This window comes from Saccopteryx bilineata, chromosome 2, assembly GCF_036850765.1.
Source record: "Saccopteryx bilineata isolate mSacBil1 chromosome 2, mSacBil1_pri_phased_curated, whole genome shotgun sequence".
NCBI lineage: Eukaryota > Metazoa > Chordata > Mammalia > Chiroptera > Emballonuridae > Saccopteryx > Saccopteryx bilineata.
The window spans coordinates 21414586-21441786 of NC_089491.1; the positions used below are offsets into that span (position 1 = coordinate 21414586).

A 27201-nucleotide genomic window follows, 5' to 3' on the forward strand; every position below is an offset into this window, starting at 1 on the left:
AAGCAACATCTCTACATGGGCGAATAACAGTGTAAAAGGTGACATTTATTAAGGGTTTTCTCCGTGACTATTCCGGTGGTACCTACCTACTTTCCCTGCATTATATAGATTCTTTGACACCGTGGTCTTGGACATACCTGTCCTCAGGAACCTCACCAACCCGTTGTTACAGTAAGAAAGGAGAGCCGGGCGCTCTCGGCTGGGCCGCTGGGAGACATCAGGCAAGCGGAACGGTGGATCAGCAGCCCGCGAGGGCGCCCGGAGGCTTTTCTCCAGAACTCCCACCCTAGCGACGCGCACCTCGTTGCTAGGGGCGGAGGCACGGGAGGTTGTGGAGTTCCGGGGTTGCAGACGCCCTCGGTCTCGGCGCCCCCGCCAGCCTTACCTCCCGGCTGGGCAGCCTGCCGATCGGTATGGAGCCCGAGGTCGGGGAGGAAGGGGCTCAGAGGGCGGGCGGAGAACTGGGAGCCCTCGCGCTCTCCGGACCGCAGACGCCCACCTGGCCGAAGCGAGAAGAGCGTTCCTAGGGTTGGGCTTGGGTTGGGTGGCGCTGGAATTCTATCTTGGACGTCCCTAGTCCCTTTTCACCCACAAGCGCACAGCAAGGATAAGCTTTGGCCGTCCACATAGGCTGGGTGAGGGCCATTTGTGATGTGAAGAGCCAGAAAGGAAAAACTGCTCGCAGATTGTCCTCAAAGTTTGGGGCAACCTTGGGATTCTGGCCTAGTACTGAATCCCTGTGTGACTTTGGGCAAGATTCTCTTATTCCCTGCCTCAGTTTCTCTCTTTGTACTACGTATTAGAAGATTGAATCAAACCACCTCTCACACGCTTCTACCGTGATTTTGTGTTTGACCTCTGGTTTACATGCCTTGGTCTCCCAGAGTGTAGGTTAGATGTGTGCAGAGGGAGGATGATATGAAATCATCATTTACATAAACAGTGGACCAAGAGTCTAGGGCAGGGGTCCCCAAACTACGGCCTGCGGGCCACATGCGGCCCCCTGAGGCCATTTATCCGCCCCCCCCCCGCCGCACTTCTGGAAGGAGCACCTCTTTCATTGGTGGTCAGTGAGAGGAGCATAGTTCCCATTGAAATATTGGTCAGTTTGTTGATTTAAATTTACTTGTTCTTTATTTTAAATATTGTATTTGTTCCCGTTTTGTTTTTTTACTTTAAAATAAAATATGTGCAGTGTGCATAGGAATTTGTTCATAGTTTTTTTTATAGTCCGGCCCTCCAACGGTCTGAGGGACAGTGAACTGGCCCCCTGTGTAAAAAGTTTGGGGACCCCTGGTCTAGGGAAATAAGGTCTGGTTCTCCAGCTCTGCCTCTGTTTGACCTTTAGCAAGACACAACCCTTGAAGTCCCGGTTTCTTCATGGAAAAGAATAATTGAATACATGCTAGAGTAGATCAAGAAACAAGGCACTGGAGAGCTAAAAGAGACTTATCTGAGTTATGTGTTAGGGTGACCATTGGGTATCTCAGTACCCTTGGAAAGATAATTAGGAAAGAAATGAATCCTGAGATCCATTTTAGGCCCAGTTCCATCAGGAACCAACAAGGACTTCCAGAGCCATAACTGAGTTTATGGCTTTCCCAAATTCTTGCCATCTTTTCTGGACCTGAAATTGGAAGGGGTGGGGTAAGTTGTTGGGCAATTTTAAAGGACCCTTATATTGTTGAGTCCTTTCTCAGACTCACTCTTCACTTTAGTATGCCTTTGATTCATTCATTGATTCATTGATTCATTCAACAGATATTTGCCTTGCATCCATTCTAGGTTATGCTTAAAGCACAGATACAAAAATGAACAAGACACTAACCCTTCTCTCAAGTGTTTTACATGTTCACAGTATAAACAGTGGAAGATAACTGAATAATATTTTCATTTAGATTAGTCAACTCATAATTAAAGCATAGACATTATCTAAGTGCATATACTTTGTTTTTGAGATTTTAAGTTGCCTTGGTATATAATGTAATAAATTCTTAGCCTTCATGTGATCAATCACTCTGGTCAGAGGACAAAATTGACTTCAGTTTAATATCCTGCAGATGCATATATCCATTTGTGTCTGTCCTCTGAGTATATTTATGTATGTCTAATATGTGTTTTAAGAGCAGTAGTAATAAGGGTGACTTTTCTACTTTCAGTATTGCTATCAATCATGTTAATAGTCATCATTTACTATCAACAGTTTGCCAGGCTGAATTGAGGGCTTTATGTGCACTACCTTTCGTAGTGATACAGTATAATATGCTGGTCAGGAGCAAGGTCTCTGGAGTCAGACAACCTGGATTCAAGTTTCAGCTCTGCCACTTATTTGTAAACATGGGCAAGTTATTAACATCTCTGTGCCTTTTCTCATCTGCAAAATTCCAGAGGCTTGTGGAATAGAGTAAATGAGTTAATAAATATAAAGCACTTGAAATAGTCCTTGGGACATCTTTTTTTTTTTTTTTTTTTTACAGAGGCAGAGATAGACAGGGACAGACAGACAGGAACAGAGAGAGATGAGAAGCATCAATCATCAGTTTCTCGTTGTGCGTTGCGACTTCTTAGTTGTTCATTGATTGCTTTCTCACATGTGCCTTGACCGTGGGCCTTCAGCAGACCGAGTAACCCCTTGCTGGAGCCAGCGACCTTGGGTCCAAGCTGGCGAGCTCTTTGCTCAAGCCAGATGAGCCCACGCGGGACCTCGGAGTCTCGAACCTGGGTACTTCCGCATCCCAGTCCGACGCTCTATCCACTGCGCCACCGCCTGGTCAGGCTCCTTGGGACATCTTAAGTGCTATTTTTAATCTTCACAGAAGCCCAGTTGTAAAGTTATTATCCCATTTTACACATAGGAAACTAAGACTTAGAGAAGTTCAACAAATTGCCCAAGGCCACAGCAGAACTGTAATTCAGACCTCGTGCTAAAAAACAAGCCAATGCACTCAATCAAAGGTTTTATTTTGTGCTGCTTTTAATTCTTAGAATAAGCTACACTGTCAGTCTATCATTAGAATTTTTTTTTTTTGTATTTTTCTGAAGTTGAAAATGGGGAGGCAGTCAGACAGACTCCCACATGCACCTGACTGGGATCCACCCGGCACGCCCACCAGAGAGCGATGCTCTGCCCATCTGAGGCATTGCTCTGTTGCAACCAGAGCCATTCTAGAGCCTGAGGCAGAGGCCATGGAGCCATCCTCAGCGCCCGGGCCAACTTTGCTCCAATGGAGCCTTGGCTGTGGGAGGGGAAGAGAGAGACAGAGAGGAAGGAGAGGGGGAGGGGTGGAGAAGCAGATGGGTGCTTCTCCTGTGTGCCCTGACCAGGAATTGAACCTGGGACTCCTGCACGCCAGGCCGACGCTCTACCACTGAGCAAACCAGCCAGGGCCCCATCATTAGAATTTTAAATTTTGAATCCTTAGAATAGAGTTGTTAAAATGCAATAAAACTGGTTTCTTCTTTGTAGATGTTTATAATGAAAAATTTGGGCTAGAAGTCAATTGCTTCTCAGCCTTTTGGCTAAGACGAAGCGTGGACTAAAAGTCAAGAGGTCTACCTAGTTATAATTTTGAGTAAATGATGTTTGTGTCCTCATTCTCCAGATCTTTAAATAAAGGGTTGTTATGTGACTTTTGAAAGCTCTTTCAGTGTTGGACTAGGATGCAGAGGACCCAGGTTCAAAACCCTGAGGTCACCAGCTTGAGTGTGTGGGCTCATCTGGCTTGAGTGTGGGCTCACCAGCTTGAGCGCAGGGTCGCTGGCTTGAAAAAGGGGTCACTTGCTCTGTTGTAGCCCCTCAGTCAAGGCACATATGAGAAAGCAATCAATGAACAACTAAGGTGCCGCAACAAAGAATTGATACTTCTCATCTCTCTGCTTTCCTGTCCCTATCTGTCCCTTTTTCTGTCTCTCTCTGTCTCTGTCACAAAAGAAGAAGAAAAAAGAAAAGCTCTTTCATTTAAAATTCTATGAATTTTACTTATTAAGATATTTTTAACAGGAGATGTTGCCTTTCTAATAAAAACAGTAAGCTCTGAGGTAAGCAGTTACCTCTGAAGATTCTTTTTTTTTTAACAGAGTCAGAGAGAGAGATAGACAGGGACAGACAGACAGGAACGGAGAGATGAGAAGCATCAATCATTAGTTTTTCGTTGCGCATTGCGACACCTTAGTTGTTCATTGATTGCTTTCTCATATGTGCCTTGACCGAGGGCCTTCAGCAGACAGAGTGACCCCTTGCTTGAGTCAGGGACCTTGGGTCCAAGCTGGGGAGCTTTTGCTCAAACCAGATGAGCCCGCGCTCAAGCTGGCGACCTCGGGGTCTCGAACCTGGGTCCTTCCACATCCCAGTCCGAAGCTCTAGCCACTGGTCAGGCTGAAGATTTTTTTAAAAATTTTTTTTCTTTTAATTTATTGATTTTAGCCAGAGAGGAAGGGAGAGGAAGACAGGAATATCAATCTGTTCCTGTATGTGCCCTGACTGGGGATCGAACTGGCAACCTCAGTGCTTCAGGCCGATGCTCTTATCAGTGGAGCGATCCAGCCAGGGCTGGTCAGGCTGAAGATTTTTGATGAACAGAAGTACTATGGGTAAAATAAAATATGATATTTAATGGTGCATCTAAATATATCCTATTTTGCATATTTAAATAGATGTATAATTAACATTATGGCATATTTTCCCTAAAATTCTTGGAATTTTGTAAGATCTCTTTCTTTGTGAGGGAAGAGTACACTTAACAATCTCTTTAATTAACAAGGTCCTTAATTTATCTTTCAGTGCAAAGATAGGCTGAGACAAGAAGAGATTAACTTAAGTGTCTTTTCACTAATTACAGAGATTAGGGAGTGGATGCCTGAACTGTTTTCCAAAGGATGAACATTACAAAGCATTGAATACCGCAGTGCACCAAGAAGATCCTATTGGTTTGGGGTAAGTAATTCTGAAAGTTATCTTTTCCTTAGAATGTTCCAAGAGTATGCTTTAGGCGGGAAGTATGGCCCTCTGAAGATACCAGTTAAGAATCTAATCAGTTTTAAGCAGAGCCAGTCCATTTATAGCATCTGCAGTTTCCAGTGACCTAGATCTATGAATGGCATCTGTCCTTAGTTTGATGACAATGTTGAAAAATGGGTTAGGCTGACAGATAGGACACCCTGAAACATATCAACCTACAAACAATACAACATCCCAAGCTTTTTGCAAGCTAGCCTGAAATTTTTCCTGTCAGCATATCTTGGGCTTATTATAGAAAACTTGAGACGATCTGACCTAGAAGGGACCTTAGATTAATTACTTCACAAATGTTTTGTCACACTGTGCAAGCCACTTAAGATACAGAGATGAATATGACAGAGTCTTTCCTCTTAGGGAGCACATAGTCTTCCAAAAATCATTTAGTCTGATGCCACATTTTATAGATGGGGGAGGGGGTTGAGGCACAGAATGGGGAATGGAGGAACAGGGACACAGTGAATTGAGGCAAGGGGGGTGGTTAGTGTGCAGGGCTCCTGATGCCACACACATTTTCCACTGCGTTGTGCTTCTATACTGGTTACCAACTCTTTTCAGAAGGTCAATAATGGCAGCTTCTCAAAATGTAGGCTAACATTCTTCTGGAAAACTCTATTTGTTAATGGTAAGGAGATGATTGAGAATATTTGCTGAGTGTCAGCTGTTGTCTTACTGTAGATTCTTTTTCCTAGAACAAGGCTAGTTGTGCCCATAAGAAACCTATCCCCCAGAACTTCTTTAAGCAGAACTCTAGAAGAGACGGGGACTCCCACCGCCCCAGTGACTTCCCTTTACGCCCTGGCGTCTCAGGCAACAGCTAGTTGCAGGGGACAATAGAGTAGCTGAGATTAGCCCCCAGTCACATACCTTTAGTCCCAGCAGATGTCCACAGTGGTTACATTTTCTGTTTTCTCTTTTTTCCCCCTGTTTAACCACTGTAGGACCTACACAAGTTAGTGCTTAGGAGGTGTTTCCTGAATGAATGTGTGGATGAACACCTGTCTTTCTCTTTAGTTGTTGGGGATAATATCATACAACTAAATCTTGAAAACATTTAATAATATTTTGTTCTAATATAGTAGTATCCATTATTGATTTTAAATCCTAGGTATAAGTTCTAGGTCAGTGGTTCTCAAACTCTTTGGCCTCAGGACTCCCTTTAACTCTTGAAGTTTATTAGGGGCCGAAAGAGCTTTTGTATTAGTTTTGTTTTGTTTTGTTTTTATCTGCTAATGCTTGACTGTAGGGTGAATTCACAGGGTCATAAGAGTGAGGCGGGGAAAGGAGGAAAAGCAGAAGCAGAAGAATGCAATTAGTCTTTTTCAAAAGGATACTTTTCTCCTCCCACAGCCAAGGCTCCATTGGAGCAAAGTTGGCCCCAGCACTGAGGATAGCTCCGTGGCCTCCGCCCCAGTCACTAGAGTGGCTCTGGTTGTCACTGAACAATATCCTAGATCAGTGGTAGTCAATCTGGTCCCTACTGCCCACTAGTGGGTGTTCCAGCTTTCATGGTGGGCGGTAGCAGAGCAACCAAAGTATAAATAAAGGTCCTGGCCGGTTGGCTCAGCAGTAGAGCATCGGCCTGGCGTGCGGGGGACCCGGGTTCGATTCCCAGCCAGGGCACACAGGAGAAGCGCCCATTTGCTTCTCCACCCCCCTCCCTCCTTCCTCTCTGTCTCTCTCTTCCCATCCCGCAGCCAGGGCTCCATTGGAGCAAAGATGGCCCGGGCGCTGGGGATGGCTCCTTGGCCTCTGCCCCAGGCGCTAGAGTGGCTCTGGTTGCGGCAGAGCGACGCCCCGGAGGGGCAGAGCATCGCCCCCTGGTGGGCGTGCCGGGTGGATCCCGGTTGGGCGCATGCGGGAGTCTGTCTGACTGTCTCTCCCCGTTTCCAGCTTCAGAAAAAAAATAAATAAATAAATAAATAAAAAGATAGATTTAACTATAATAAGTTATTTTAGAAAGATTTATTTTGCCAAACTAGGCAAAAATCTGACATAAAGTACTTGGTAAGTAATTATAATTATATGCTTTAACTTGCTGTAACTCTGCTTTATAAATTTTATAAAGTAAAGTTACTTCCCTACTTTATAAATCACCATTACTGTGGAACCAGTGGGCGATTAGAAAATTTTACTACTTATTTTATTTTATTTTATTTATTCATTTAGAAAGGAGAGAGAGAGAGACAGAGAGAGAGAGAGAGAGAGGGAGAGGAGAAAGACAGAGAGAGAAGGTGGGGAGGAGCAGGAAGCATCAACTCCCATATGTACCTTGACCAGGCAAGCCCAGGGTTTCGAACTGGCGACCTCAGCATTTCCAGGTCGACACTTTATCCACTGCGCCACTACAGGTCAGGTGAAAATTTTACTACTAACAGAGATACAAAAGTAGGCAGTAGGTATAAAAAGGTTGACTTCCCCTGCCCTAGATGGTCAGAGCATCGCCCCCTGGTGGGCATGCCAGGTTGGATTCTGGTCAGGCACATGCGGGAGTCTGTTTCTCTGCCTCCCTGCCTCTCACTTCAGAAAAATACCAAAAAAAAAAAAGAAAGAAAGAAAAGAAAAGAAGAAGAAGGCTCTGTTTCTATGTGACCACTGTGGGAGATGAATAAGCTTTCTCTACCCTCAAGGTTCTTTGGCTGGCCTCATAATCAAATAGACATGATGCAGGTTATTAAGAGAAAATAACCAAATTTAATACATACTATATGTGTGGAAACACTGCATACATGAGAGAGTGAGAGACCCCATATGCATAAAAGGTTCAGAGATAGAAAGGAGGATTGAGGGATATAAGACATCCTGAGCTAGAGATGAGATAATGCACCGTGGGGATAATGACCTCAAAAGGTCATTAACGGATGATAAAGAGAGCAGATTATTTTTTTTAGTGAGAGAAAGACAGTTGGACAGACAGACAGGGACAGATAGGAAGGGCGAGAGATAAGAAATATCAACTCTTAGTTGTGGCACCTTAGTTATTCATTGATGGCTTTCTTATATGTACCTTGACTGGGGGCTGCAGCAGACCGAGTGACCCCTTGCTCAAGCCAGAGACAATGAGCTCAAGCCAGCGACTGTGGGATCATGTCCGTGGTCCTATGCTCAAGCTGGTGTGAGCCTGTGCTCAAGCCAGATAAGCCCATGCTCAAGCCGGCAACCTCGGGGTTTCGAACCTGGGTCCTCAACATCTCAGGCCAGTGCTCTATCTACTGCACCACCGCCTGGTCAGGCAAGAGCAGATGTTTAGTAAAAAAAAGTTTGCCCTGCTTGACCTGTGGTGGCATAGTGGATAAAGTGTTGACCTGAAATGCTGAGGTTGCTGGTTCAAAACCCTGGGCTTGCCTGGTCAAGGCACATATGGGAGTTGATGCTTCCTGCTCCTTCCCCCTTCTCTTTCTCTCTCTCTCTTCCATAAAATGAATAAAATCTTTTAAAAAAAATTTAAAATAATAGATTTTTTTAAATAAAAGCTTGCCCTGACATGTAGGTAGGTCACAAATGTGATTGCTGATACTATGTTACTATAGGCAAAGCCCCTGATTCAAGTGCTAGGTCAGGGATCGGGAACCTTTTTGGCTGAGAGAGACATGAACACCACATATTTTAAAAGGTAATTTCGTGAGAGCCATACAACGACCTGTGTACGTTAAGCATTATCCAATAAAAATTTGGTGTTGTCCCGGAGGACAGCCGTGATTAGCTCCAGCCACCCACAACCATGAACATGAGCGGTTGGAAATGAATGGATTGTAATACATGAGAATGTTTTATATATTTTATTTATTTATTAATTTATTTTTAAAATTATTATTTTTTTACAGTGACAGAGAGAGAGTCAGAGAGAGGGATAGACAGGGACAGACAGGAACAGAGAGAGATGAGAAGCATCAATCATCAGTTTTTCGCTGCAAGACCTCAGTTGTTCATTGATTGCTTTCTCAAATGTCCCTTGACCATGGGCCTTCAGCAGACCTAGTAACCCCTTGCTCGAGCCAGCGACCTTGGGTCCAAGCTGGTGACCTTTTGCTCAAACCAGATGAGCCCGCGCTCAAGCTGGCGACCTCGGGATCTCGAACCTGGGTCCTCTGCATCCCAGTCCGACGCTCTATCCACTGTGCCACCGCCTGGTCTGGCTGTTTTATATTTTTAACATTATTATTATTTTTATTAAAGATTTGTCTGCGAGCCAGATGCAGCCATCAAAAGAGCCACATCTGGCTTGCAAGCCATAGGTTCCCGACCCCTGTGCTAGGTAGTTAAGGAGGATGGTACAGAAGTGTTTCTTAAGCCTGAAGCTTAAATTGCCTATAGCTCAAAACAGTCCACATCCCACAGAAGCACTTCTTGGGGTGGCTCATTCTGAACCCCCACGCCATACTGCCATCATTGTGCCTAACAAAACCAATGGTATGTCTTGTTCTTCTTACTGAACAGGGAACGCAACTTGTCGCAGCCACAAGGGATGCTGCTCCCCGGGCGCCACCTGAGACGGGCTCCTCCTGAGACTCTGTGTGGGTACCGTGCCGTGATGGGAAAACTTCAGAGCAGATTCAAACACAGCACTTACAGATACAGGTACCACGCTCCTGCCTTGGCATCCCAGGTTTTATCATGCCCCGTTGAAATTCTCCACTGAAGAAAGGGAAGGCCCAGGCGAGTATCCATGACCTTCCCCAAACTCTCAGTTTGCCGTTTTCTTTTGGATGAGAAAGAGTCAGCTTAGTAGCTAGTGTCTGCAGCCATGCAGAGAGGGGCCCAACGTCTTCTGAATAATCTCTAGAGTGAGTATGGCCTCCTGGCGTCTGGCTTTAGGATTCCCTTTTACCAGATTCAGTCATTCGGAGCTTCTACAGAGCTACCACTTCTGGTAATGTCCATGCGTCCGTTTTTTCTTCTTTCTCCTCCGCCTGGCCTGAATTGCTACCTCCCCCCACTCTCTTCTTCCCCTTGCTCCCCTGTGCACTCCCATTCCACTGGGCCTCCCCTTCTCTGCCCTCTTTTCAGCAGGCCCGATGCAATTACAGAAGAGAGAATTCAAACTAGAGCCTCTCAAGACTATAGCCCTGCTCACGTGGATACCGTGTCTGTTGTTGCCGCTCTGAACTCAGACCTTTGTGTCTCCGGAGGAAAAGATAAGGTGGGGTTTGCCGTGCTCCCCAGGGCACCAGCTTTCAGCAGAGAAGGGAAGATGTCTGGCCAGTGAGTGCTGGTGTCTCACCTCGGGCAGCAATGTTGAGTAGTGTAAATAACGGTTTAAGAAGGAGAAAGACTCAGTTGAAATCCCTTCTCTGCCACTCCCTCTTACTTTGAGCAAGTCTTAATTCTTTTCAGCTTCATTCTCTTTATCTATCATATTAAATGGGGATAATAATGCCAACCTCACAGGGCAGTTGTGAGGATTAAATGGTAAAATCCTCAGCACTACGCCACCCACATGCTCTTTATAAATGCCACCCACATGCTCTTTATAAATGCCGAGTGTTCTTATTCCAGCCAATCCATTTGTATGCCAGCACACAGACACACCAAAAGGAGCCGGCTAGTCCCTTCCTTTGTGTTGCTCTTTTACCAGAATCTCCATGTTGGTGTGGATTGTGCTTCCTCTCACCGTCACCGGAAGCTGGCTGTTTTCTCTCCCTTATACTTGGTTCAATCAATAGCACTCACAGCTAGGATATTGGTAGCAAAAATGTTGGTTCTTTTGTGGTAAATAATGCCTCTGATTTTCAATACCTTTTAGATTCTTCAAACTCCATTTCACACTGTATTTCACTGACTTTCAGATGTACACATTTTCACATTTTAACACCTCTGAAGTCAGTATGCATTTAAAAATTGATAATAAAGCATAATTTAATTGGCAGCATTTAGTCTTAAAATCTATATCATCTTAGACACATGAAATTTTATTTGTACGAGCTTCCCCTGTGAGGGGTAGAGGAGCAAGGATTAGCATCTCCATTTTGAAGATTAAAAACTGGGCTTTAGGTCAACTACTAACATGCTTTTTACTCTAGCAATGAACTAGAGACTTGGCCAGAGAATGCTTTTAAATTCTTGTTTAGGGGGAAGGAATGATTACAACAAAATATTTCTTTTTAAGATTTTTATTTATTGATTTTAAAGCGAGAGGTGAAAGAAAGAGAAATGGGGGTGGGGAATGGGAAGCATCAACTCTTAGTAGTTGCTTCTCATATGTGCCTTGACCAGGCAACACTGGGGTTTCGAACCAGCAACCTCAGCATTCCAGGTTGGTGCTTTATCCACTGTGCCACCACAGGTCAGGCACAACAAAATATTAAGTATATACCTGGTAAAAAAGATGGAAAGAAAAGTTTAACAATCATTCTTTCTGACAGGTGGGATATGAATGAGGTTTTTTTGAATTTAAAAAAAAGGCCTGACCTGTGGTGGCGCAGTGGATAAAGTGTTGACCTGGAAATGCTGAGGTTGCCGGTTCGAAACCCTGGGCTTGCCTGGTCAAGGCACATATGGGAGTTGATGCTTCCAGCTCCTCCCCACCTTCTCTCTCTCTGTCTCTCTCTCCTCTCTCTCCCCCTCTCTGTCTCTCTCTCTCCATTTCTCTCTCCTCTCTAAAAATGAATAAATAAAATTAAAAAAAAAAGAGGTATTTGTGTCTTTCTAGAAGAGTGTTGCTTTAAAAAAAAAAAGTGCAGTTTTTTTTTCACAATTATACTTAATACTACTGAACTAAATACTTACAAATGATTAAGAAAATGATAAATTTTAAAAAATTAAAAAAGAAAATGATAGAGTTAGGGGGAAAAATCTAATCCTATGTGGAACTCTCTTTCAGCATCTACGACCAGACCTCAACCTGAATCAATTCCCATTCAGGAGTGTTATTCCAAACCCATCAGTGAGGTTCAGGGGTGGCCTCGGAGCTGGGGAGAGACAGGGACCCATCAGGAGGAAAGACAGAAACTCAAACTAGGGGGACACGAGGAGGGACAGTGTAGAACCTTACTGCTTGATGCAAGTCCCTTGACAGAGAGAGAGAGTTAGGTAGAGAATGAAGTAAAAGTCTTGTTTCATTCAGTTAAATGAATACTCAGCCAAACTAAAGTGTGCTACTGACTCTCCGCAGACAGTCGTGGCCTATAACTGGAAGACCGGAAACGTGGTGAAAAGGTTCAAAGGACACGAACGTGAAATCACCAAGGTAAAACCGTCAAATGATTATTATCATGGAAGGAATTTGAAACCGAATAAAGGAATACCTAATAGCGCTAGATAGTAAGAGTGATTGAATATTCAGTCTCAAAGGAAAATGCAAGGGCTTGGTGTTTGATGCTGAAGTCCAACTCCAGGAAAGCAGTGCGGAGCATTCACTTAGCTACTGGTCCGGTATATTCGACATAATTTTTCTTTTGTTATCAAGCCCTGAATAGCTCAGGGGGTAGATAGAGAGTAACTCTCCCTGACTGATCCTAACTCAACAGGATATTCATTGAAAGCTTCCTGTGTGTTTACGATAGCTAGAAAAACAACAAAATCTCCATGCTCAGGAATCTTCTAGTCTAGTTGGGAGATTTTTTTTTTTTAAAGCCAACAATAGTTGCCTGACCAGGTGGTGGCGCAGTTGATAGAGCGTTGGGCTGGGATGCAGAGGACCCAGGTTTGAGACCCTTAGGTCACCAGCTTGAGCGTGAGCTCATCGGTTTTGAGCAAGGCTCACTAGCTTGAACCCAAGGTTGCTGGCTCGAGCAAGGGGTCATTCGGTCTGCTGTAGCCCCCCGGTCAAGGCACATATGAGAAATCAATCAATGAACAACTAAGGAACTGCAACGAAGAATTGATGTTTCTCATCTCTCTCCCTTCCTGTCTATCTGTCCCTCTCTCTGACTCTCTCTGTCTCTGCCACAAAAAATAAATAAATAAATAAAAACCAACAATAGTTAATAAACATTAATTTGTTAAATAGCTTCACAGAGTAGAGTGAGTTTCCAGCAAAATGATATGCCAATTTATATAACTTCCCTCTCTAAAGTCTACCTAAATGAACCAAAAATTAGGACACAAACTATCATAATGAAACTCAGCATCAGCCGTAATCGCATAGCACAGAACAGGATATTTACCTTCCAGAAACAGTGCATTTTGAACCAGACTGAGAGAGAGTATCAGGCTCTAACACACTTATCCTCGGGTCTTTTCCCCACTTTAAAGTCCAACCAAGCAAGCTCATCAGAGTTTTATTTATTTATACATATTTATTTTGTGTGTGTGTCTGTGTGTGGTTTTTTTTGTTTTTGTTTTTTTTCTTTTTTCTTTTTTTTTTTTTTTTTGAGCAGATAGCCTGTATTCTCAAATCAAACCAGTTCTTCAGTGCCTCTCGGGACCGGATGGTCATGATGTGGGACTTGCATGGTTCCTCACAACCAAGACAGCGTTTCTCGGGCCACGCCATGGTGGTCACTGGATTGGCCGTGAGTCCAGGTAAATAAAGCAGAGCTCCTCCCGGCGCTGCTGTACTTTCTAAAAACCCTATTCCAAGTCCATTTCATGGACAATCTTTTTGCCATTGTTTCCAAAGACTCGTCACAGCTGTGCACCGGCTCTCGAGACAACACCCTACTTCTGTGGGATGTGGGCACCGGACAGTGTTTGGAGAGAGCTTCAGTCTCCAGGAACCTGGTACAAACTCAAACTTGCTACAGAGCAGGGTAGCAGAAGGGAGGATGGGGTGAGGCAAAGGGCCTGGGCAAGAATCAGGAGACAGGCGTTGGCCAGATGCTCAGTTTAGAGCGTTGTCCGGACATGCTGAGGTTGCAGGTTCAATCCGGTTCAGGGCACGTACAAGAATCAACCAATGAATGCATAAATTAGTGGAACAACAAATCAATGTTTCTTTCTCTGTCTCCCTTCCTCTTTCTCTCTAAACACCGATAAATAAAAATTTAGAAAAGAAAAAAAAGAAAAGACCAGGAGACGCACGACCAGGTATAGAGGCCTGGGTTCTCGTTACTGCTCACTGCTAACTCTGCCTCAGCTGCAAGCCTCTCAGGGTTATCGGATTAGATGGTCTCTTAAGGTCTTCTGCACCAGAGAACAATACCACTGGTTTATATGGGAATCTTAAATCTTTCTTCAAAACACAGTTATTTTATTTTTCCTGTGGGTCAGACACTGCTTAGAGCAGGATTTGTGACACAGTCTCTATCCTCCAGGATCTCACCACTCATGTTCTGTGTTCTGTATATATAACATTATGCAGAGAAATAAGTGTTACATATTGTTTTCTGTATAATTTCTGTTTAGGGAGACCAGAGTTTTCCAGTAGCAGACTGGTATTTAAACTCACAGCCTTTGGGATCAGCCATTTCTGGGTTCAAATTATCGATCCATCATGTTTTAGCTATGTTGTCCCAACAAATTTACTTAGTCTCGGTGTCTTCATTTATAAAATAGGGAGAATTATATTACCTGACATGGTAGATGTTCCTTTAGTGGTCATCAAATGTCAACCATAGTTACTGGTACCTTTTCCAGTTTTGTTTTTTGGTTTGTTTGTTTTAATTATTTTTTTTATTTTTTATTTTTCTGAAGTGAGAAGCAGGGAAGCAGAGAGACAGACTCCCCTGCATGCACCTGACCGGATCCACCTGACATGCCCACTAGGGGGCGATGCTCTGCCCATCTGGGGCATTGCTCTGTTGCAACTGGAGCCATTCTAGCGCCTGAGGTGGAGACCATGGAGACATCCTCAGTGCCTGGGTCAATTTTGCTCCAATGGAGCCTTGGCTGCAGGAGGGGAAGAGAAAGATAGAGAGGAAGGAGAGGGGGAGGGGTGGAGAAGCAAATGGGTGCTTCTCCTGTGTGCCCTGCCCAGGAATCGAACCCGGGACTTACACACGCCAGGCCTACACTCGACCACTGAGATAGCTGGTCAGGGCCTCTTTTCCAATTTTGAAGACAACTGTGTGGCAAGATGTGCTTTCCCTATGCCTTCCATGTTTGGGGAGGTTCCTGGAAAAAAAAGAAAATCCTGTTGTTTTGAAAAGTCCTGCATGCCTGTCCCCCTGGAGGCCATAGGGATACAGTGAAAGGGGAGCACTTCCCGAACCCTCTGTGGCCTAGACTAGGGTTTCAGCGGTCCCACTTTGGGACAGGGCTGCTTCTCTTCGCTGCCGCAGGCCAGCAGCTTTTTTAAAAACCATGTGCTTGGGGTTCAGGCATTCTAAGAGCACCTGCATGCATTTGGGTACTCACAACTGGCCCAGCTGCTACCACTGGCGCTGCTAACCTAGGGGATGCCGGGAAAGCGTGACTGGTGGGTATCTACCAAACAGACTCCCTTCCTCTAAGTCCGATCTCCTAGTTCGGCGTCCTTGAGAAGTGGTGCAGAGATGCTTTTTTAGTGCAGTTACAGGAATTCCAGCAAATGAATGACTTGGTATGGAGACGTTTTGAAAATTACACTTCTTCCAGGTCACTCACCTGTGCTGGGTCCCCAGAGAACCATACGTACTGCAGACTTCTGAAGATAAAACCATCAGGTGGGCTTACCGAGCAGCGGTGAAGGTGTTTCTGGTGAAGGTTTGTGGCTCCCATGCTCACATGATTCCATTCCCACTCTGCTTCTCCGCATTCCCAGGGCCATCTGCCCCTCTGTCCCTCTCTGGTGCTGGGCCCTCTCTGATCTGGCCCCACTGAGTCATCTGGGTAGAGGGTGGATGCCACTCAGGCCAGGAGAAAACTCCCCTGTTCTGATTGGTCAAAGCAGCGGATTGTGCCCACCCCTGCTGTGTGAGCTATGTGAAAGCCTTCAGATTGACCTCAGGACCTGTCACGTGCTCCTGCCGCCCCTTCACACTGCCTGGCTCTACTTGCTGCCCTGCCCAGTTCCTCACATTCTCAACCACCCAGCCCTCGGGGGAAGCCCTCCCTGGAAAAGCAGGCTCAGAGACTATCAGGGGAGTCAAATGAGGTAAATTGTTCTGAGAGTAGGGAGTGTGACTAGTGGATTTCAGAAGAGATTCTACTTAGAAAATGGTAGGAATGAGACAAGAAGTAAAGTAAAAACCACTCTCCACTGAACCCCGTGGCCCAGGTTGACCAAGGCCTGTAAATCTTTTGTGTCTGAATCTGGAAAGATGACTGCTCCTCTCTACACTATCATAAGTTCCTTAAAAAAAATTCTTTTTTTAAATCACAGGCACAGAAATATTCTCTTGTCCCAAAAGGCTAGATTAACAAATTAACTTATACAATTAAGATGCTTGGTCTAAATTTCTATTAACTAGATCTCAAAATAGAAGGCACTCAGACGTCACATTGTTATTTCCTGCCAGCGTTGGAGTCTCTGTGATCTGGTTCGCGCTGCTGCTTTTCGGTATATTATGACTGCATGCTGACTGGCTCAAGTGGCAAAGAGCCTAGACGTTTATGTTTGCAGGTGGTTACAGATGTATTTCAGATACATTTACTATAAACTCATTTTTACTATAATGTCTTTCAGATTATGGGACAGTCGGGGGCTGCAGATGGCTCATACATTTCCGACAAAGCAACACGTTCAGACCTACTGTGAGGTCAGTGAGGACGGACACACATGCATCTCCTGCAGCAACGGCTTCGGAGGAGAAGGCTGTGAAGCCACGGTGAGGGATCAGGTGGGGTCCAGGGGTCTGGTTGCTGATGACCCAGACCCTCTGGCCTCATGCCTGTACTGGGCTACACAGCAGGTCTACTAATGGCTTGGGCCTATTCCAAGTACATCCTGTAAGGCATCCTTTGCATTCCAGATGCTTCTTTTAAGAAACACCCATTAGCCCAGGGCTTTCTAAATTGGTCTAGGAATGAGGAATGGGATGAGAGTCAAGATAGGAAGGTGTGATATTCTAGAACTGGCCTGATGTCCATCCTCCCAGCAGAGCTCAGAAAGGGGAAGGAGTGTTTGAAGAACCAAGTGCTGCTCATTGCACATGTGGTCATAGTAAAGGAGGTGCAAGCTCTTTAGAAAGTTTGGAGCTCCAGTGTCTGTCAAAGGTCCACCCATCCTTTACCCATATAGCTTTTCTTGCAATTAATTTTGGGATAGGATTCTCCAAAGGACTTTGAAGATTCCTAATTGCAGAATGTCAGTTAAATGGGTTATCTAGTTTCCAAATAGAGCAATTACAGCTCCCACTTTATCAAACATTGCTTATGTGCGAGGCACTGGGCTGAGCACATGACATGCATTATTTAATTTAATCCTTAAAACAACCATGTGAGGTAAAGCACTATTATATTTCCCATTTTACAGATGAGGAAATAGAGACATGGCGAGTTGAAATTTCTTGTACAAGATTACACCTCTAGTAAGTGCTGGGTTGAGCTTTTAAGTCCCAGGCTATTAATATAGCATCTCTTCTCCAAGCTAAGCATTTCCAGCTCCTACAACTGTTCCCTAGATGACATGGTGTCCAGTGACTTCATTATTTTTTGGACACAATTCAGTGTGCTCACCTAGCTGAACATTATTCTCTGCGTGTGGTCTGATCTGTATCAGCAAGAGTAGATAGAACTGGCAGGACTGGCACTTCCCTTGCTGGAGACTAATCTTCATATACCAAGGTTTAGTGACTACACACTAAATCAGAAAGTCTGTGCCTGTCTGTACTTATGAGAAGGTGCCCCTAGCCCTGGGGGCCCACAGGACCCACAGATACCCAGGGACTGTCATAGAAAGGAGGTCACTTCCTACTGTCTCCTCATGCTGTAGGACTTGGGGCTTCACTACCCTACCCATGGTGTTACTGAGGAAGGCAGCGATCCTCCTGGCACATCCTTAACCGGGGTTGTGTGAGATATAGTTGAGGATTAAAATCACCAGGTGGGTGGATGGTTGGCTGTGTGGATGGGATGGATGAAGATAAGGGGTAACTATGTAAGTAGGTAAGTGGAGGGAACACGTGGGTCACGAGAGGGCGGGGCAGAGAGATCAAAGAATGAAGCTGGAGAACTGTGGACGTATGGCTAGCCTATGTCATCACTTTGCAGTTGTGGGACCTAAGGCAGACGCGGAACCAAATATGTGAGTACAAGGGGCACTTCCAGACTGTTGCATCCTGTGTCTTTCTACCGAGAGCATTGTCCTTGATGCCTGTGATTGCTACCTCATCGCATGACTGCAAGGTGAAGATGTGGAACCAAGACACTGGAGGTAAGGCGTGTGCTGTTGGTGCTTCTTAAAGATGCGGGAAGTCCTGAAGGCTTCTTAGAACTTTCTTTCCATTGCTCAGCACAGCCACGCATGTCCTGCCACTGTTTAGCCCCTCGTGGTTAAGACACGACACAAACACCAGATGCCAGAATCTCTGTTCAGCCTTTGGCTGGAGGCCATTACCACAGAACTCCTTGTGCCATATGGTACAGACTCATTCCTGAGAGTTCACATATATTTGGCTTTTTGTATTTTTTTTTACTTGAAATTTCTTTAACTTGTGGTGCTCAAAATGTCTGAAAAAGAACCAAAATAGTCATTGTAAAATATATTTTTCGAGGACTACAGTGAGAGCCTCCACTCTCGGTGGAGTAAGGATGGTTTCAGACGGACTCCGCCCTGTTTTGACTCTGCAGCTAAGGTCTGAAATTGCCCTCAGGTCATGGTTCCTCAAAGCAGCGGAGAGAGGCCCTGGCCAGTTGGCTCAGTGGTAGAGCGTCAGCCTGGCGTGCAGAAGTCCCGGGTTCGAGTCCCGGCCAGGGCACACAGGAGAAGCGCCCATTTGCTCCTCCACCCCTCCCCTTCTCCTTCCTCTCTGTCTCTCTCTTCCCCTCCCGCAGCCGAGGCTCCATTGGAGCAAAGATGGCCCAGGTGCTGGGGATGGCTCCTTGGCCTCTGCCCCAGGCGCTAGAGTGGCTCTGGTCGCGACAGAGCAACGCCCCGGAGGGGCAGAGCATCGCCCCCTGGTGGGGAGAGCATCATGCCGGGTGGATCCCAGTCGGACGCATGCGGGAGTCTGTCTGACTGTCTCTCCCCGTTTCCAGCTTCAGAAAAATACAAAAAAAAAAAAACCCCCAAAAAAAACAGTGGAGAGAAAGATGTTTTAGGGAGCACAGCTCCCCTGGAGTTTGGATGCAATGGTGTGCTGATCCCCTCCTGTATGGCCAGTAGCCATGGCCACTACCAGCTGCCTGGCCCATGCAGGTTCACATTAGATTCGGACAGACAGTAATGAAACAACAAAGCTTAGAACTGGTGGGCCATTACCTTTTAATCCTAGCTCGCACCCGGCGAGTGAGAAATACACACAGTGGGAAAACACTTCCCTTTCCATTCAGGGCTCCCAAAGCTACTGATTTATCGAGTTTTCTAGAATCAAAGGTTTCTAGCTCACCAGCCTTATTCACCTCTGTTCCCCATCTCCTTCTCTCTGCACAAACTGGCTTCTCCTTCAGCACTGCCATCTTGGCTGTTTCTCCTCTCCTCCATGTGGCCTTTCTCTGTTCTCCTTCAGCATGGGCTGTTAAACATTCAGGAATATTGAATATGGTCATAGTGGGAGTATTTAAACCACAAAACTTGGCAAGTGCTATGAATAAAGGCTGTTTTTTTCATTCCAGGAAGCTGATTTACCAGCTTCCCACTGCCTCCATGATATTCTATCCTGGACACAGGGTTCTGTAGACACAGGAATAGCATTCATTTAGAGAACCTCAAACCAAATCCCTCCTACAGTAATCTTCCAGAAATTCCGGCCCCAGCAGCGAAGGGAGGGTCGCTCCTTCTGAGAAGAGAGGTGAGATCATTATCAAGTGACATGCAGGCTAAACCTCCATAGCAAGGACAGCCCTGCTGTGCCCTCATCTGCAGTCACCCTCTCCAGTCACCCAGGTGGGACATTAGTGGGAGGTGGGGAAGCAGCTTTTTGGACTCAGTGAACATAAACCTGAGACCAGGGGGCACAAGATCGGAAGTGCTGCTCTGCCCCCAGATGTGTGCCTGTAGTTCTGGGAAGGTTCGGCATGCAGGTAGAAGCCCCAGACCGCCCGTCAGGTCCCCCGTTATCCTTGTCTTTTTTTTTTTTTTTTTTTTTTTTTTTTTTGCATTTTTCTGAAGCTGGAAACAGGGAGAGACAGTCAGACAGACTCCCGCATGCGCCCGACCGGGATCCACCCGGCACGCCCACCATGGGGCGACGCTCTGCCCACCAGGGGGCGATGCTCTGCCCATCCTGGGCATCGCCATGTTGCGACCAGAGCCACTCTAGCGCCTGGGGCAGAGGCCACAGAGCCATCCCCAGCGCCCGGGCCATCTTTGCTCCAATGGAGCCTTGGCTGCGGGAGGGGAAGAGAGAGACAGAGAAGAAGGCGTGGCGGAGGGGTGGAGAAGCAAATGGGCGCTTCTCCTGTGTGCCCTGGCCGGGAATCGAACCCGGGTCCTCCGCACGCTAGGCCGACGCTCTACCGCTGAGCCAACCGGCCAGGGCTTGTTATCCTTGTCTTGATGGTTAGCAAGACCGTGGGAGGCCAGCCGCTGAAAGCCAGTCTCCCGTCTGTTTCCCCCCGCCCTGCCCTGCCCTGCTTTGTTCCAGGGCAGGTAACCGAGGGCAGCTCTTGAACACGTCCTTGCTGGTGCTGTCTGAACATACTGCTAGGCGGTAGACACTCATCCTGTGTGGTCTGTGTGCCATTCTCAATAGTTGAAGCCTGAGCTTACACCCCAGTTCTGACTTCCCCACTAGTGCATGTTCCTCTGAAGCACATGCTGCCTCTCTTGTCTGGGTCAGATGCATATAGCACGTGCGTTATTTTAATTAGGTGGATTTTTTAAAAGACATTGTATTTCATGATATTGCACTCTTGGCTGATGCTGCTGGTTTTCCGCTTCCTCCCCCAGCCTGCCTGTTCACCTTGTGTTTGGATGGATCAGGACCGTTGACTTCCCTGGCCGTTGGCGACACCATCTCCTTACTGTGCGCAAGTTTCAGCAGGGGAATTCACTTGCTCAGAGTGGACTACAGCCGAGGGCTGGAGCTGCGGGAAGTGGCAGTATTCTGAGGCCAAGAGACGTGGGCTGGACAATATCAAGCCGTGGCCCTCTTTCCCCAGTGTGGCTTTGTGTTCTTTCGTGTTCTCTGCAGGGCAGGGCGGGGTGGGGCTGCTGTTCTTTGCTTAGTTGACTTAGAAGGTATATCAGGGTTAGAAGTCAGTTTAAGGCCAGAGGTTCAAAATCAGGTGCAGAGTTTAGAAACATGGACTAAACATAAGATTCTCCATCTAAGTTAAATCCAGCTGCAAGTTTTAGTGAGCTCTTGGGACTGCTTTTCAAAAAAACGTGTATGGCTCAATGTGGCAACCTGTAGGCCTTTGTGATAGGCCTCTTTGAGTCAGGTCACAGGTCTCAGTCTATCGAACTGACCTTTTCCATGTCTCCATAAAAGGAAAAAGAGCAAGGAAGAGAGAAACTCTGTTTGCTTGTCTCAGAATTATCTACACGGGAAAGAACAGGGCAGCGCCGCAGAGGAAAGAGATTGTGGACACGAGATTAAGCCGCCGTCCGGCTCCTTGGCAATGTGAAGAGAGCAGTCGGGGCAGGGAAGCTAAGGCTGTGGCTTCTACTCAGAGTGATGGCGGGAAGGGCGGCCGTCCCTGCTAGTTCTTGCACCTTCTTGTACCTAAACAGGTGTAGCATTTGCATGAAAAAAGACTCAGGGTGGCTTGAAGAGGCTGACAACTCCAAGGACCTTGTCCAGCATTATAGGAGTTACCAAACTGGTTCTGTGGATAAGAAAATGGAGAGGTTGTGAGATTAAGGCTTAAAAAAATTTTTTATTTGTGCATTTTAATATTTTTATAGGGCCTGGCCAGAGTGAGGCAAAGGGAATGTTTGTAGTGACAACAGAATATACAGAAAAAAGTAGAGGCAGGGACTCAACTGTGCACTGACCACTGAGCCCCCCGTAGTGAGGGGGCAGGATGCTCAGGTCTGCCTGTGGCGCCCCCAGGACATCAGTCCCACCTGGTGCTCACAGCCCATCTCCTCCTGGGAAGGTCGGTTCCTCCTGCCGACAGGCACCCCCACACCCAAGGCACCAGAGAATCCGCTTCTGATGAGTCCCAGTCAAAGAGAGGTTTTGTATTGCTGTTCTCTGGCCCCTGTCTGCCCCTGGTGCTCACGCTGAGAGCCATCTTCCTGTCTCCCTCCTCCACCCTAAGGGCAGCTCCCCCAAGCTGTCTTCATGCACTGGGGAGATAATCTTGAGCTACTGCAAAGCGTCAAACCCGAGCTTGAATCTCCACTTCTCCATGTAGCTGGATGATATTGGGCAAGTGAGAAAGATCTGAGTTTCTTCACTTTTTAGATGGGGCCACAATCATATGTTCCCCACAGGGCTGTTCTGAGAACTGAACAGAAGTATATTAAATGCCAAGCAAGGTAGCAGGTGCTTATAAATGGTAGCCATTGTTTTTATTGCCCTCCATCCAGACTAACTGTTCTGTTTTCTACCAAAATATTTATCATTCTTTCATCCATTTGTGTGTGTGTGTGTGTGTGTGTGTGTGTGTGTGTGTGTGTGAGAGAGAGAGAGACAGAGAGAGAGACAGACAGGGATAGCAGGAAGGGAGAGAGATGAGAAGCATCAATTCTTTGTTGCGGCACCTTAGTTGTTCATTGACTGCTTTCTCATATGTGCTTTGACCGGGCGGGTGGGGATTACAACCCGAGCCAGTGACCCCTTGCTCAAGTCAGTGACCATGGGATCACATCTATGATCCCACATTGAATCCAGTGACCCTGAGCCCAAGCTGGTGAGTCCACGCTCAAGCCAGTGAGCCCACACTCAAGCCGGTGACCTCAGAGTTTTGAACCTGGGTCCTCTGCGTCCCAGGCTGATGCTCAAGCCGGTGACCTCAGAGTTTTGAACCTGGGTCCTCTGCGTCCCAGGCTGATGCTCTATCCACTGTGCCACCACTTTGTCAGGTCATTTCTTCACCCATTTCTTTTTCTTTTTTTTAAAAAAAAAAATTATTTTATTTATTCATTTTAGAGAGGAGAGAGAAATGGAGAGAGAGAGAGAGAGAGACAGAGAGGTGGGGAGGAGCTGGAAGCATCAACTCCCATATGTCCCTTGACCAGGCAAGCCCAGGGTTTCGAACCGGTGACCTCAGCATTTCCAGGTCGACACTTTATCCACTGCACCACCATAGGTCAGGCTTCACCCATTTCTTTAGATCTTATTTTCTAAGTCTTTAGACATTGTTCAGCTTCCCCTTTGATTCCTTAAGTTATGGGTCTGGGCACTCTGGAAAGACAAAGAGGTGGTGAGTGTGGAAGCTGCTTCATTGAGCACCTACAAAAGGCTGAATGTGTTCACTCTGATTCTTATTGTTATTCCCATTTCACAGATGAGGAAGCTGAGGCCAGGGACACCCAGTCCTTTGTCTAAGGTTACAACCCACAGGTAGGAAGGGGAAGAACTGAAATTTGAACCTGTGTCAGCCTGACTCAAAGCCAGATTACTTCCTCTCTCTCCCATTGCCTTTGTATGATGTCACAAAGCTCACTTTAGAAGTGTATAGACCATACGTTGTTTGTATATTTCTGGACCTGTTATTAACATTTTGGCTCCAAGCAGTAGACAGGAATCTCAGGGAAAGTTCTAGAGCACCTATAGCTGACCATTTCTTCTAGAAGGAAGGCAGGCAGTAACGAGCAGGTTGGGAAGGGGTCCCAAGGAAGGGAAAAGGCTGCTGATGGGGAACATACCTGTGAGAACATAGTACAGAAATCAAATTGGTTCCCTAAACTCTACCTGTGTGCTTGATGTATAAATTCCTTACCTGTACATTTTAATAGAAAATAGTTCAATAAATGTAAATGTTAGTAGAAATTTTTAGTGTTATATGCCCTAACCAGGTATTCTTGGCACCTAAGAGACAGGCCACTAAAATGCATTCCCTCGTTCTTTGAACACTTCATTCCAGGGGTTGCCCCTCTGTAAAGCCAGAAGTCACGGCCAGGGCCACTATCACAGCAGCCCGGCCCATGCAGGTTCGCATTGGATTCGGACAGTCGGTAAAGAAACAACGGAGCCAAGAACTGATGGGCCTTCATCTTTAATTCTAGCTTGCACCCGGCGGGCAAGTAAAAACACACACTGGGCTCCAAAACCCAATCACATTCAGTGCTCACAAAGCTACTGATTTATCCAAGTTTCCTAGAATATAAGGTTTCTAGCTCACCAGACTTATTCTCCTCAGTTCCCCATCTCCTTCCTTCTCCAGCGTCAAACTGCACAAACTGGCATCTCACTCAGCACTCTGCCATCTTGGCTGCTTCTCCTGGCCACATGGCCTCTTTCTGCTCTCTGCTCTGCTCTCTCCTCTAATCATCCCAGGAACCAAGCGCGCAAGCTCCCACTCTGTCCCCATTTTATAGTGTAGAAATCCAAACTCTTAATCCAATATACAAAATAGGGAAGTCTCTAATACAAAGTCACTTCTCTGAGGCATGATTGGATTGTACCACCCCACATCAAAAAAGGGTGGGAAAGGCTTAATCCCAAAACCAAGCCCCAGGCTACAAGGATTCTGCCTGCCCAGAGACACACATTAATATCACCTGGGCAACGGCCTCACGTGGGCAGCGCCACTTTAACAAAGTGAGCATAATACATATTATCTGCCCAACACCCTCTAATTCACATTAAGGAATTTTCCAAAGGCCTTTTTTCCAGGAAAGTGTATAATAAATTCTTAGAATCTGGATAAATATATATTTAAATTTTAAATTAATTTGTATCTTTATGAATTTATCGTTTAAACATATTTATATATTTAAGGAAAGGAATGGTGATTATTAATGGCCTTCATTTTGATACAGGAAACACAAGTATAAAACTCAGTGTTTTTAACCTCTTAACACAGTTTTTAAGTGTTTTTAACCTCTTAAAAACTGGTGTTTTTAACCTCTTAACACTGAGAAGAGGGAACTTAGGTCTTTCTGAGTAGCCCTTGAAAACATAATTATTAAAGTACAGCTTCATCATTAAAAAAAATGACGGATGGCTTGTTGTTTCCTGAAATGAGCACTTCTGTTTGGCACAGGCTGCCCAGCTGAGAGTGCATTCCCGGTGAGGCATGGCCGCGAGCATGAGGTCTTGTCAGTGGGTGTTGAGTGGAAGAGACAACGCCCACCTTACTCTCTTAGAAGGAACATTTGTCCAGGATTTCCCCTGGAGGTCCCTTCCCACTGGCTGGAATACATACTGCCCATGCTCAACTGTTCAGATGAGGACAAGATGCCGAACCAGCCAGACAGAAGGAACCTGAGTCCCGAATAACCTCCAGGAGCCGAGTTGTCCCAACGGCCCGACCAGCGGGACTGGGACTTGAAAAGGCAAAAGATTTATACGATCTGAAGAGAAACCAGAGCATGGACTGGAGTCCCGAATAACCTCCAGGAGCCAAGCTGTTCCAACAGCCCGACCAGCGGGACTGGGACTTGAAAGAGAAATGAACTTCATTCTTTTTGAGTCATTACATACTTTTTTAAACTTTTAATTCAAGTCTGCAATCATAAACCATTTCAGACACCTGAAGTTTATAGCTTGCTGAATTTTTATAAATGGAACACTAGTAACCAGTACCTAGATGAAGCACAATATATCCGGGGACCTAGACGGCCTCCTGACTCAGACTCCCTAGACCTCCCTCAGACTCCCCTGCAGGCCTAGCTGCCAAGGAATTTCTAACTAACTGGTTTCGTCTTCTGTTCTACTTTCTATACACGGACTCATACTGTACTGGAGTAGATGCAAAATGTGGCCACAGGTTTCTCCCACGCCTGTATGTCTGACCCTGTGCAATGTGACCTTTTCTCATCAACAAGTAGGACCTATTTCCCCACCCCTTGAATCTGCCCGGTCTTTTGACTTGGTTTGACTGATAGAATCCAGGGGGAAGAATGCTGTGCACCTCGTGAGGCTGGGGCTTCAGAGGCCTTGCAGCTTCACGTTCACCCTGTTGCAGTGCTGCTCTGAGATCTCTGTGTCAGGAAGGTGACCTAGGCAACGTGCAGAAGAACCAAGCACCACCAGGTATGTGAGTGAGGCCACCTTGGACCTTCCAAGCCCACCAGATCTGCATCAAACTTCTGCCACAGGTGAAGGTGAAATCAGAAAAGAAACCACAGCTATTCTACACAATCATGAAAAATAATCTTTTTATTATTATTATTTATTTTATTTTATTTTTTTAGTGAGAGAGACAGGAAGGAGAGATATGAGAAGCATCAACTTGTAGTTGTGGCACCTTAGTTGTTTATTGATTGCTTTCTCATATGTGCCTTGACTAGGGCTCCAGCGACCCCTTGCTCAAGCCAGCAACCTTTGGGCTCAAGCCAGTGACCATAGGGACAGGTCTAATCCCATGCTTAAACTGGCAACCCCATGCTCAAATCGGATGAGCCCACACTCAAGCCAACAACCTTGGGGTTTTGAACCTGGATCCTCAGTGTCCCAGGTTGACACTCTATCCACTGAGCCACCACCTGGTCAGGCAAATAATCATTGTTCTGAGACACAAACTCTGAGGGTAGTTTGTTATGCAGCAATAGATGGAATAGTATATGCTTTTATTTTGGTCAGGCTTCCTTTGCTCAACGTGTTTGTGAGATTGATTCATACTGCTGCATGTAGTGGAGTATTATTCCTTCCCATTGCTGTATAGTATTTGAATGTGGGACGATATTATAATTTATCCATTTCCCTACTGATGGGCTAGTTTCTAGTTCGGGGCCATTACAAACAGTGCTGCTATGAACATTCTAATAGTATGTTATTGGTGAACATATTCATGTAATAGGCAGCCTAGAGAATATTACCTCTGATCTGCAGAGAAGGAAAGCGACTTGCCAAAGATCACATAGCATGTGGCAGAGCCCAGGTGGGAGCCTAGGTTTTTGGGCATGCAGACTGGTTCTTCTCACAAAAGCCTTCTACTTCCAATGGTGTTGTCCTGGTGGTGGTAGACACGAAAGCTGAGGCGAGGGGGCAGGTAGGAGGTATTTGTGGCTATGGAATAAGTGACTTAGGTTAAACATCACAGACAGAAGGAAAGTTCAGTCTGTTCCTAGCTGTTATCTCCCCAAGGTCAGGAGCACAGCATCCTGCTTAGTCAAAGTCTTGCACACAGCAGATTAAAAAGTCAGATTTGGGGCAATGGCGTTTGGT

At 46.0% G+C, this 27201-nt stretch overlaps 1 protein-coding gene across 2 annotated transcripts; it reads left to right on the forward strand.

Moving 5' to 3' along the window:
• Positions 1–318: 318 nt before the first annotated feature.
• WDR31 (WD repeat domain 31) lies at positions 319–23980 on the forward strand. Of its 2 annotated transcripts, none has more exons than XM_066256463.1 (11): positions 319–411; positions 4839–4933; positions 9452–9592; positions 10025–10154; positions 12126–12200; positions 13333–13477; positions 13575–13675; positions 15470–15537; positions 16500–16641; positions 18026–18188; positions 20865–23980. In XM_066256463.1, the coding sequence occupies exons 3-11, from the start codon at positions 9480–9482 to the stop codon at positions 21023–21025; spliced, it is 1098 nt and encodes a 365-aa protein (XP_066112560.1). In that variant the 5' UTR covers positions 319–411; positions 4839–4933; positions 9452–9479; the 3' UTR covers positions 21026–23980. The 2 variants fall into 2 exon arrangements, with proteins under 2 accessions (XP_066112560.1, XP_066112559.1); XM_066256462.1 differs by having other exon boundaries at positions 10022–10154; positions 20865–23979.
• The last annotated feature ends 3221 nt before the right edge of the window (positions 23981–27201 follow it).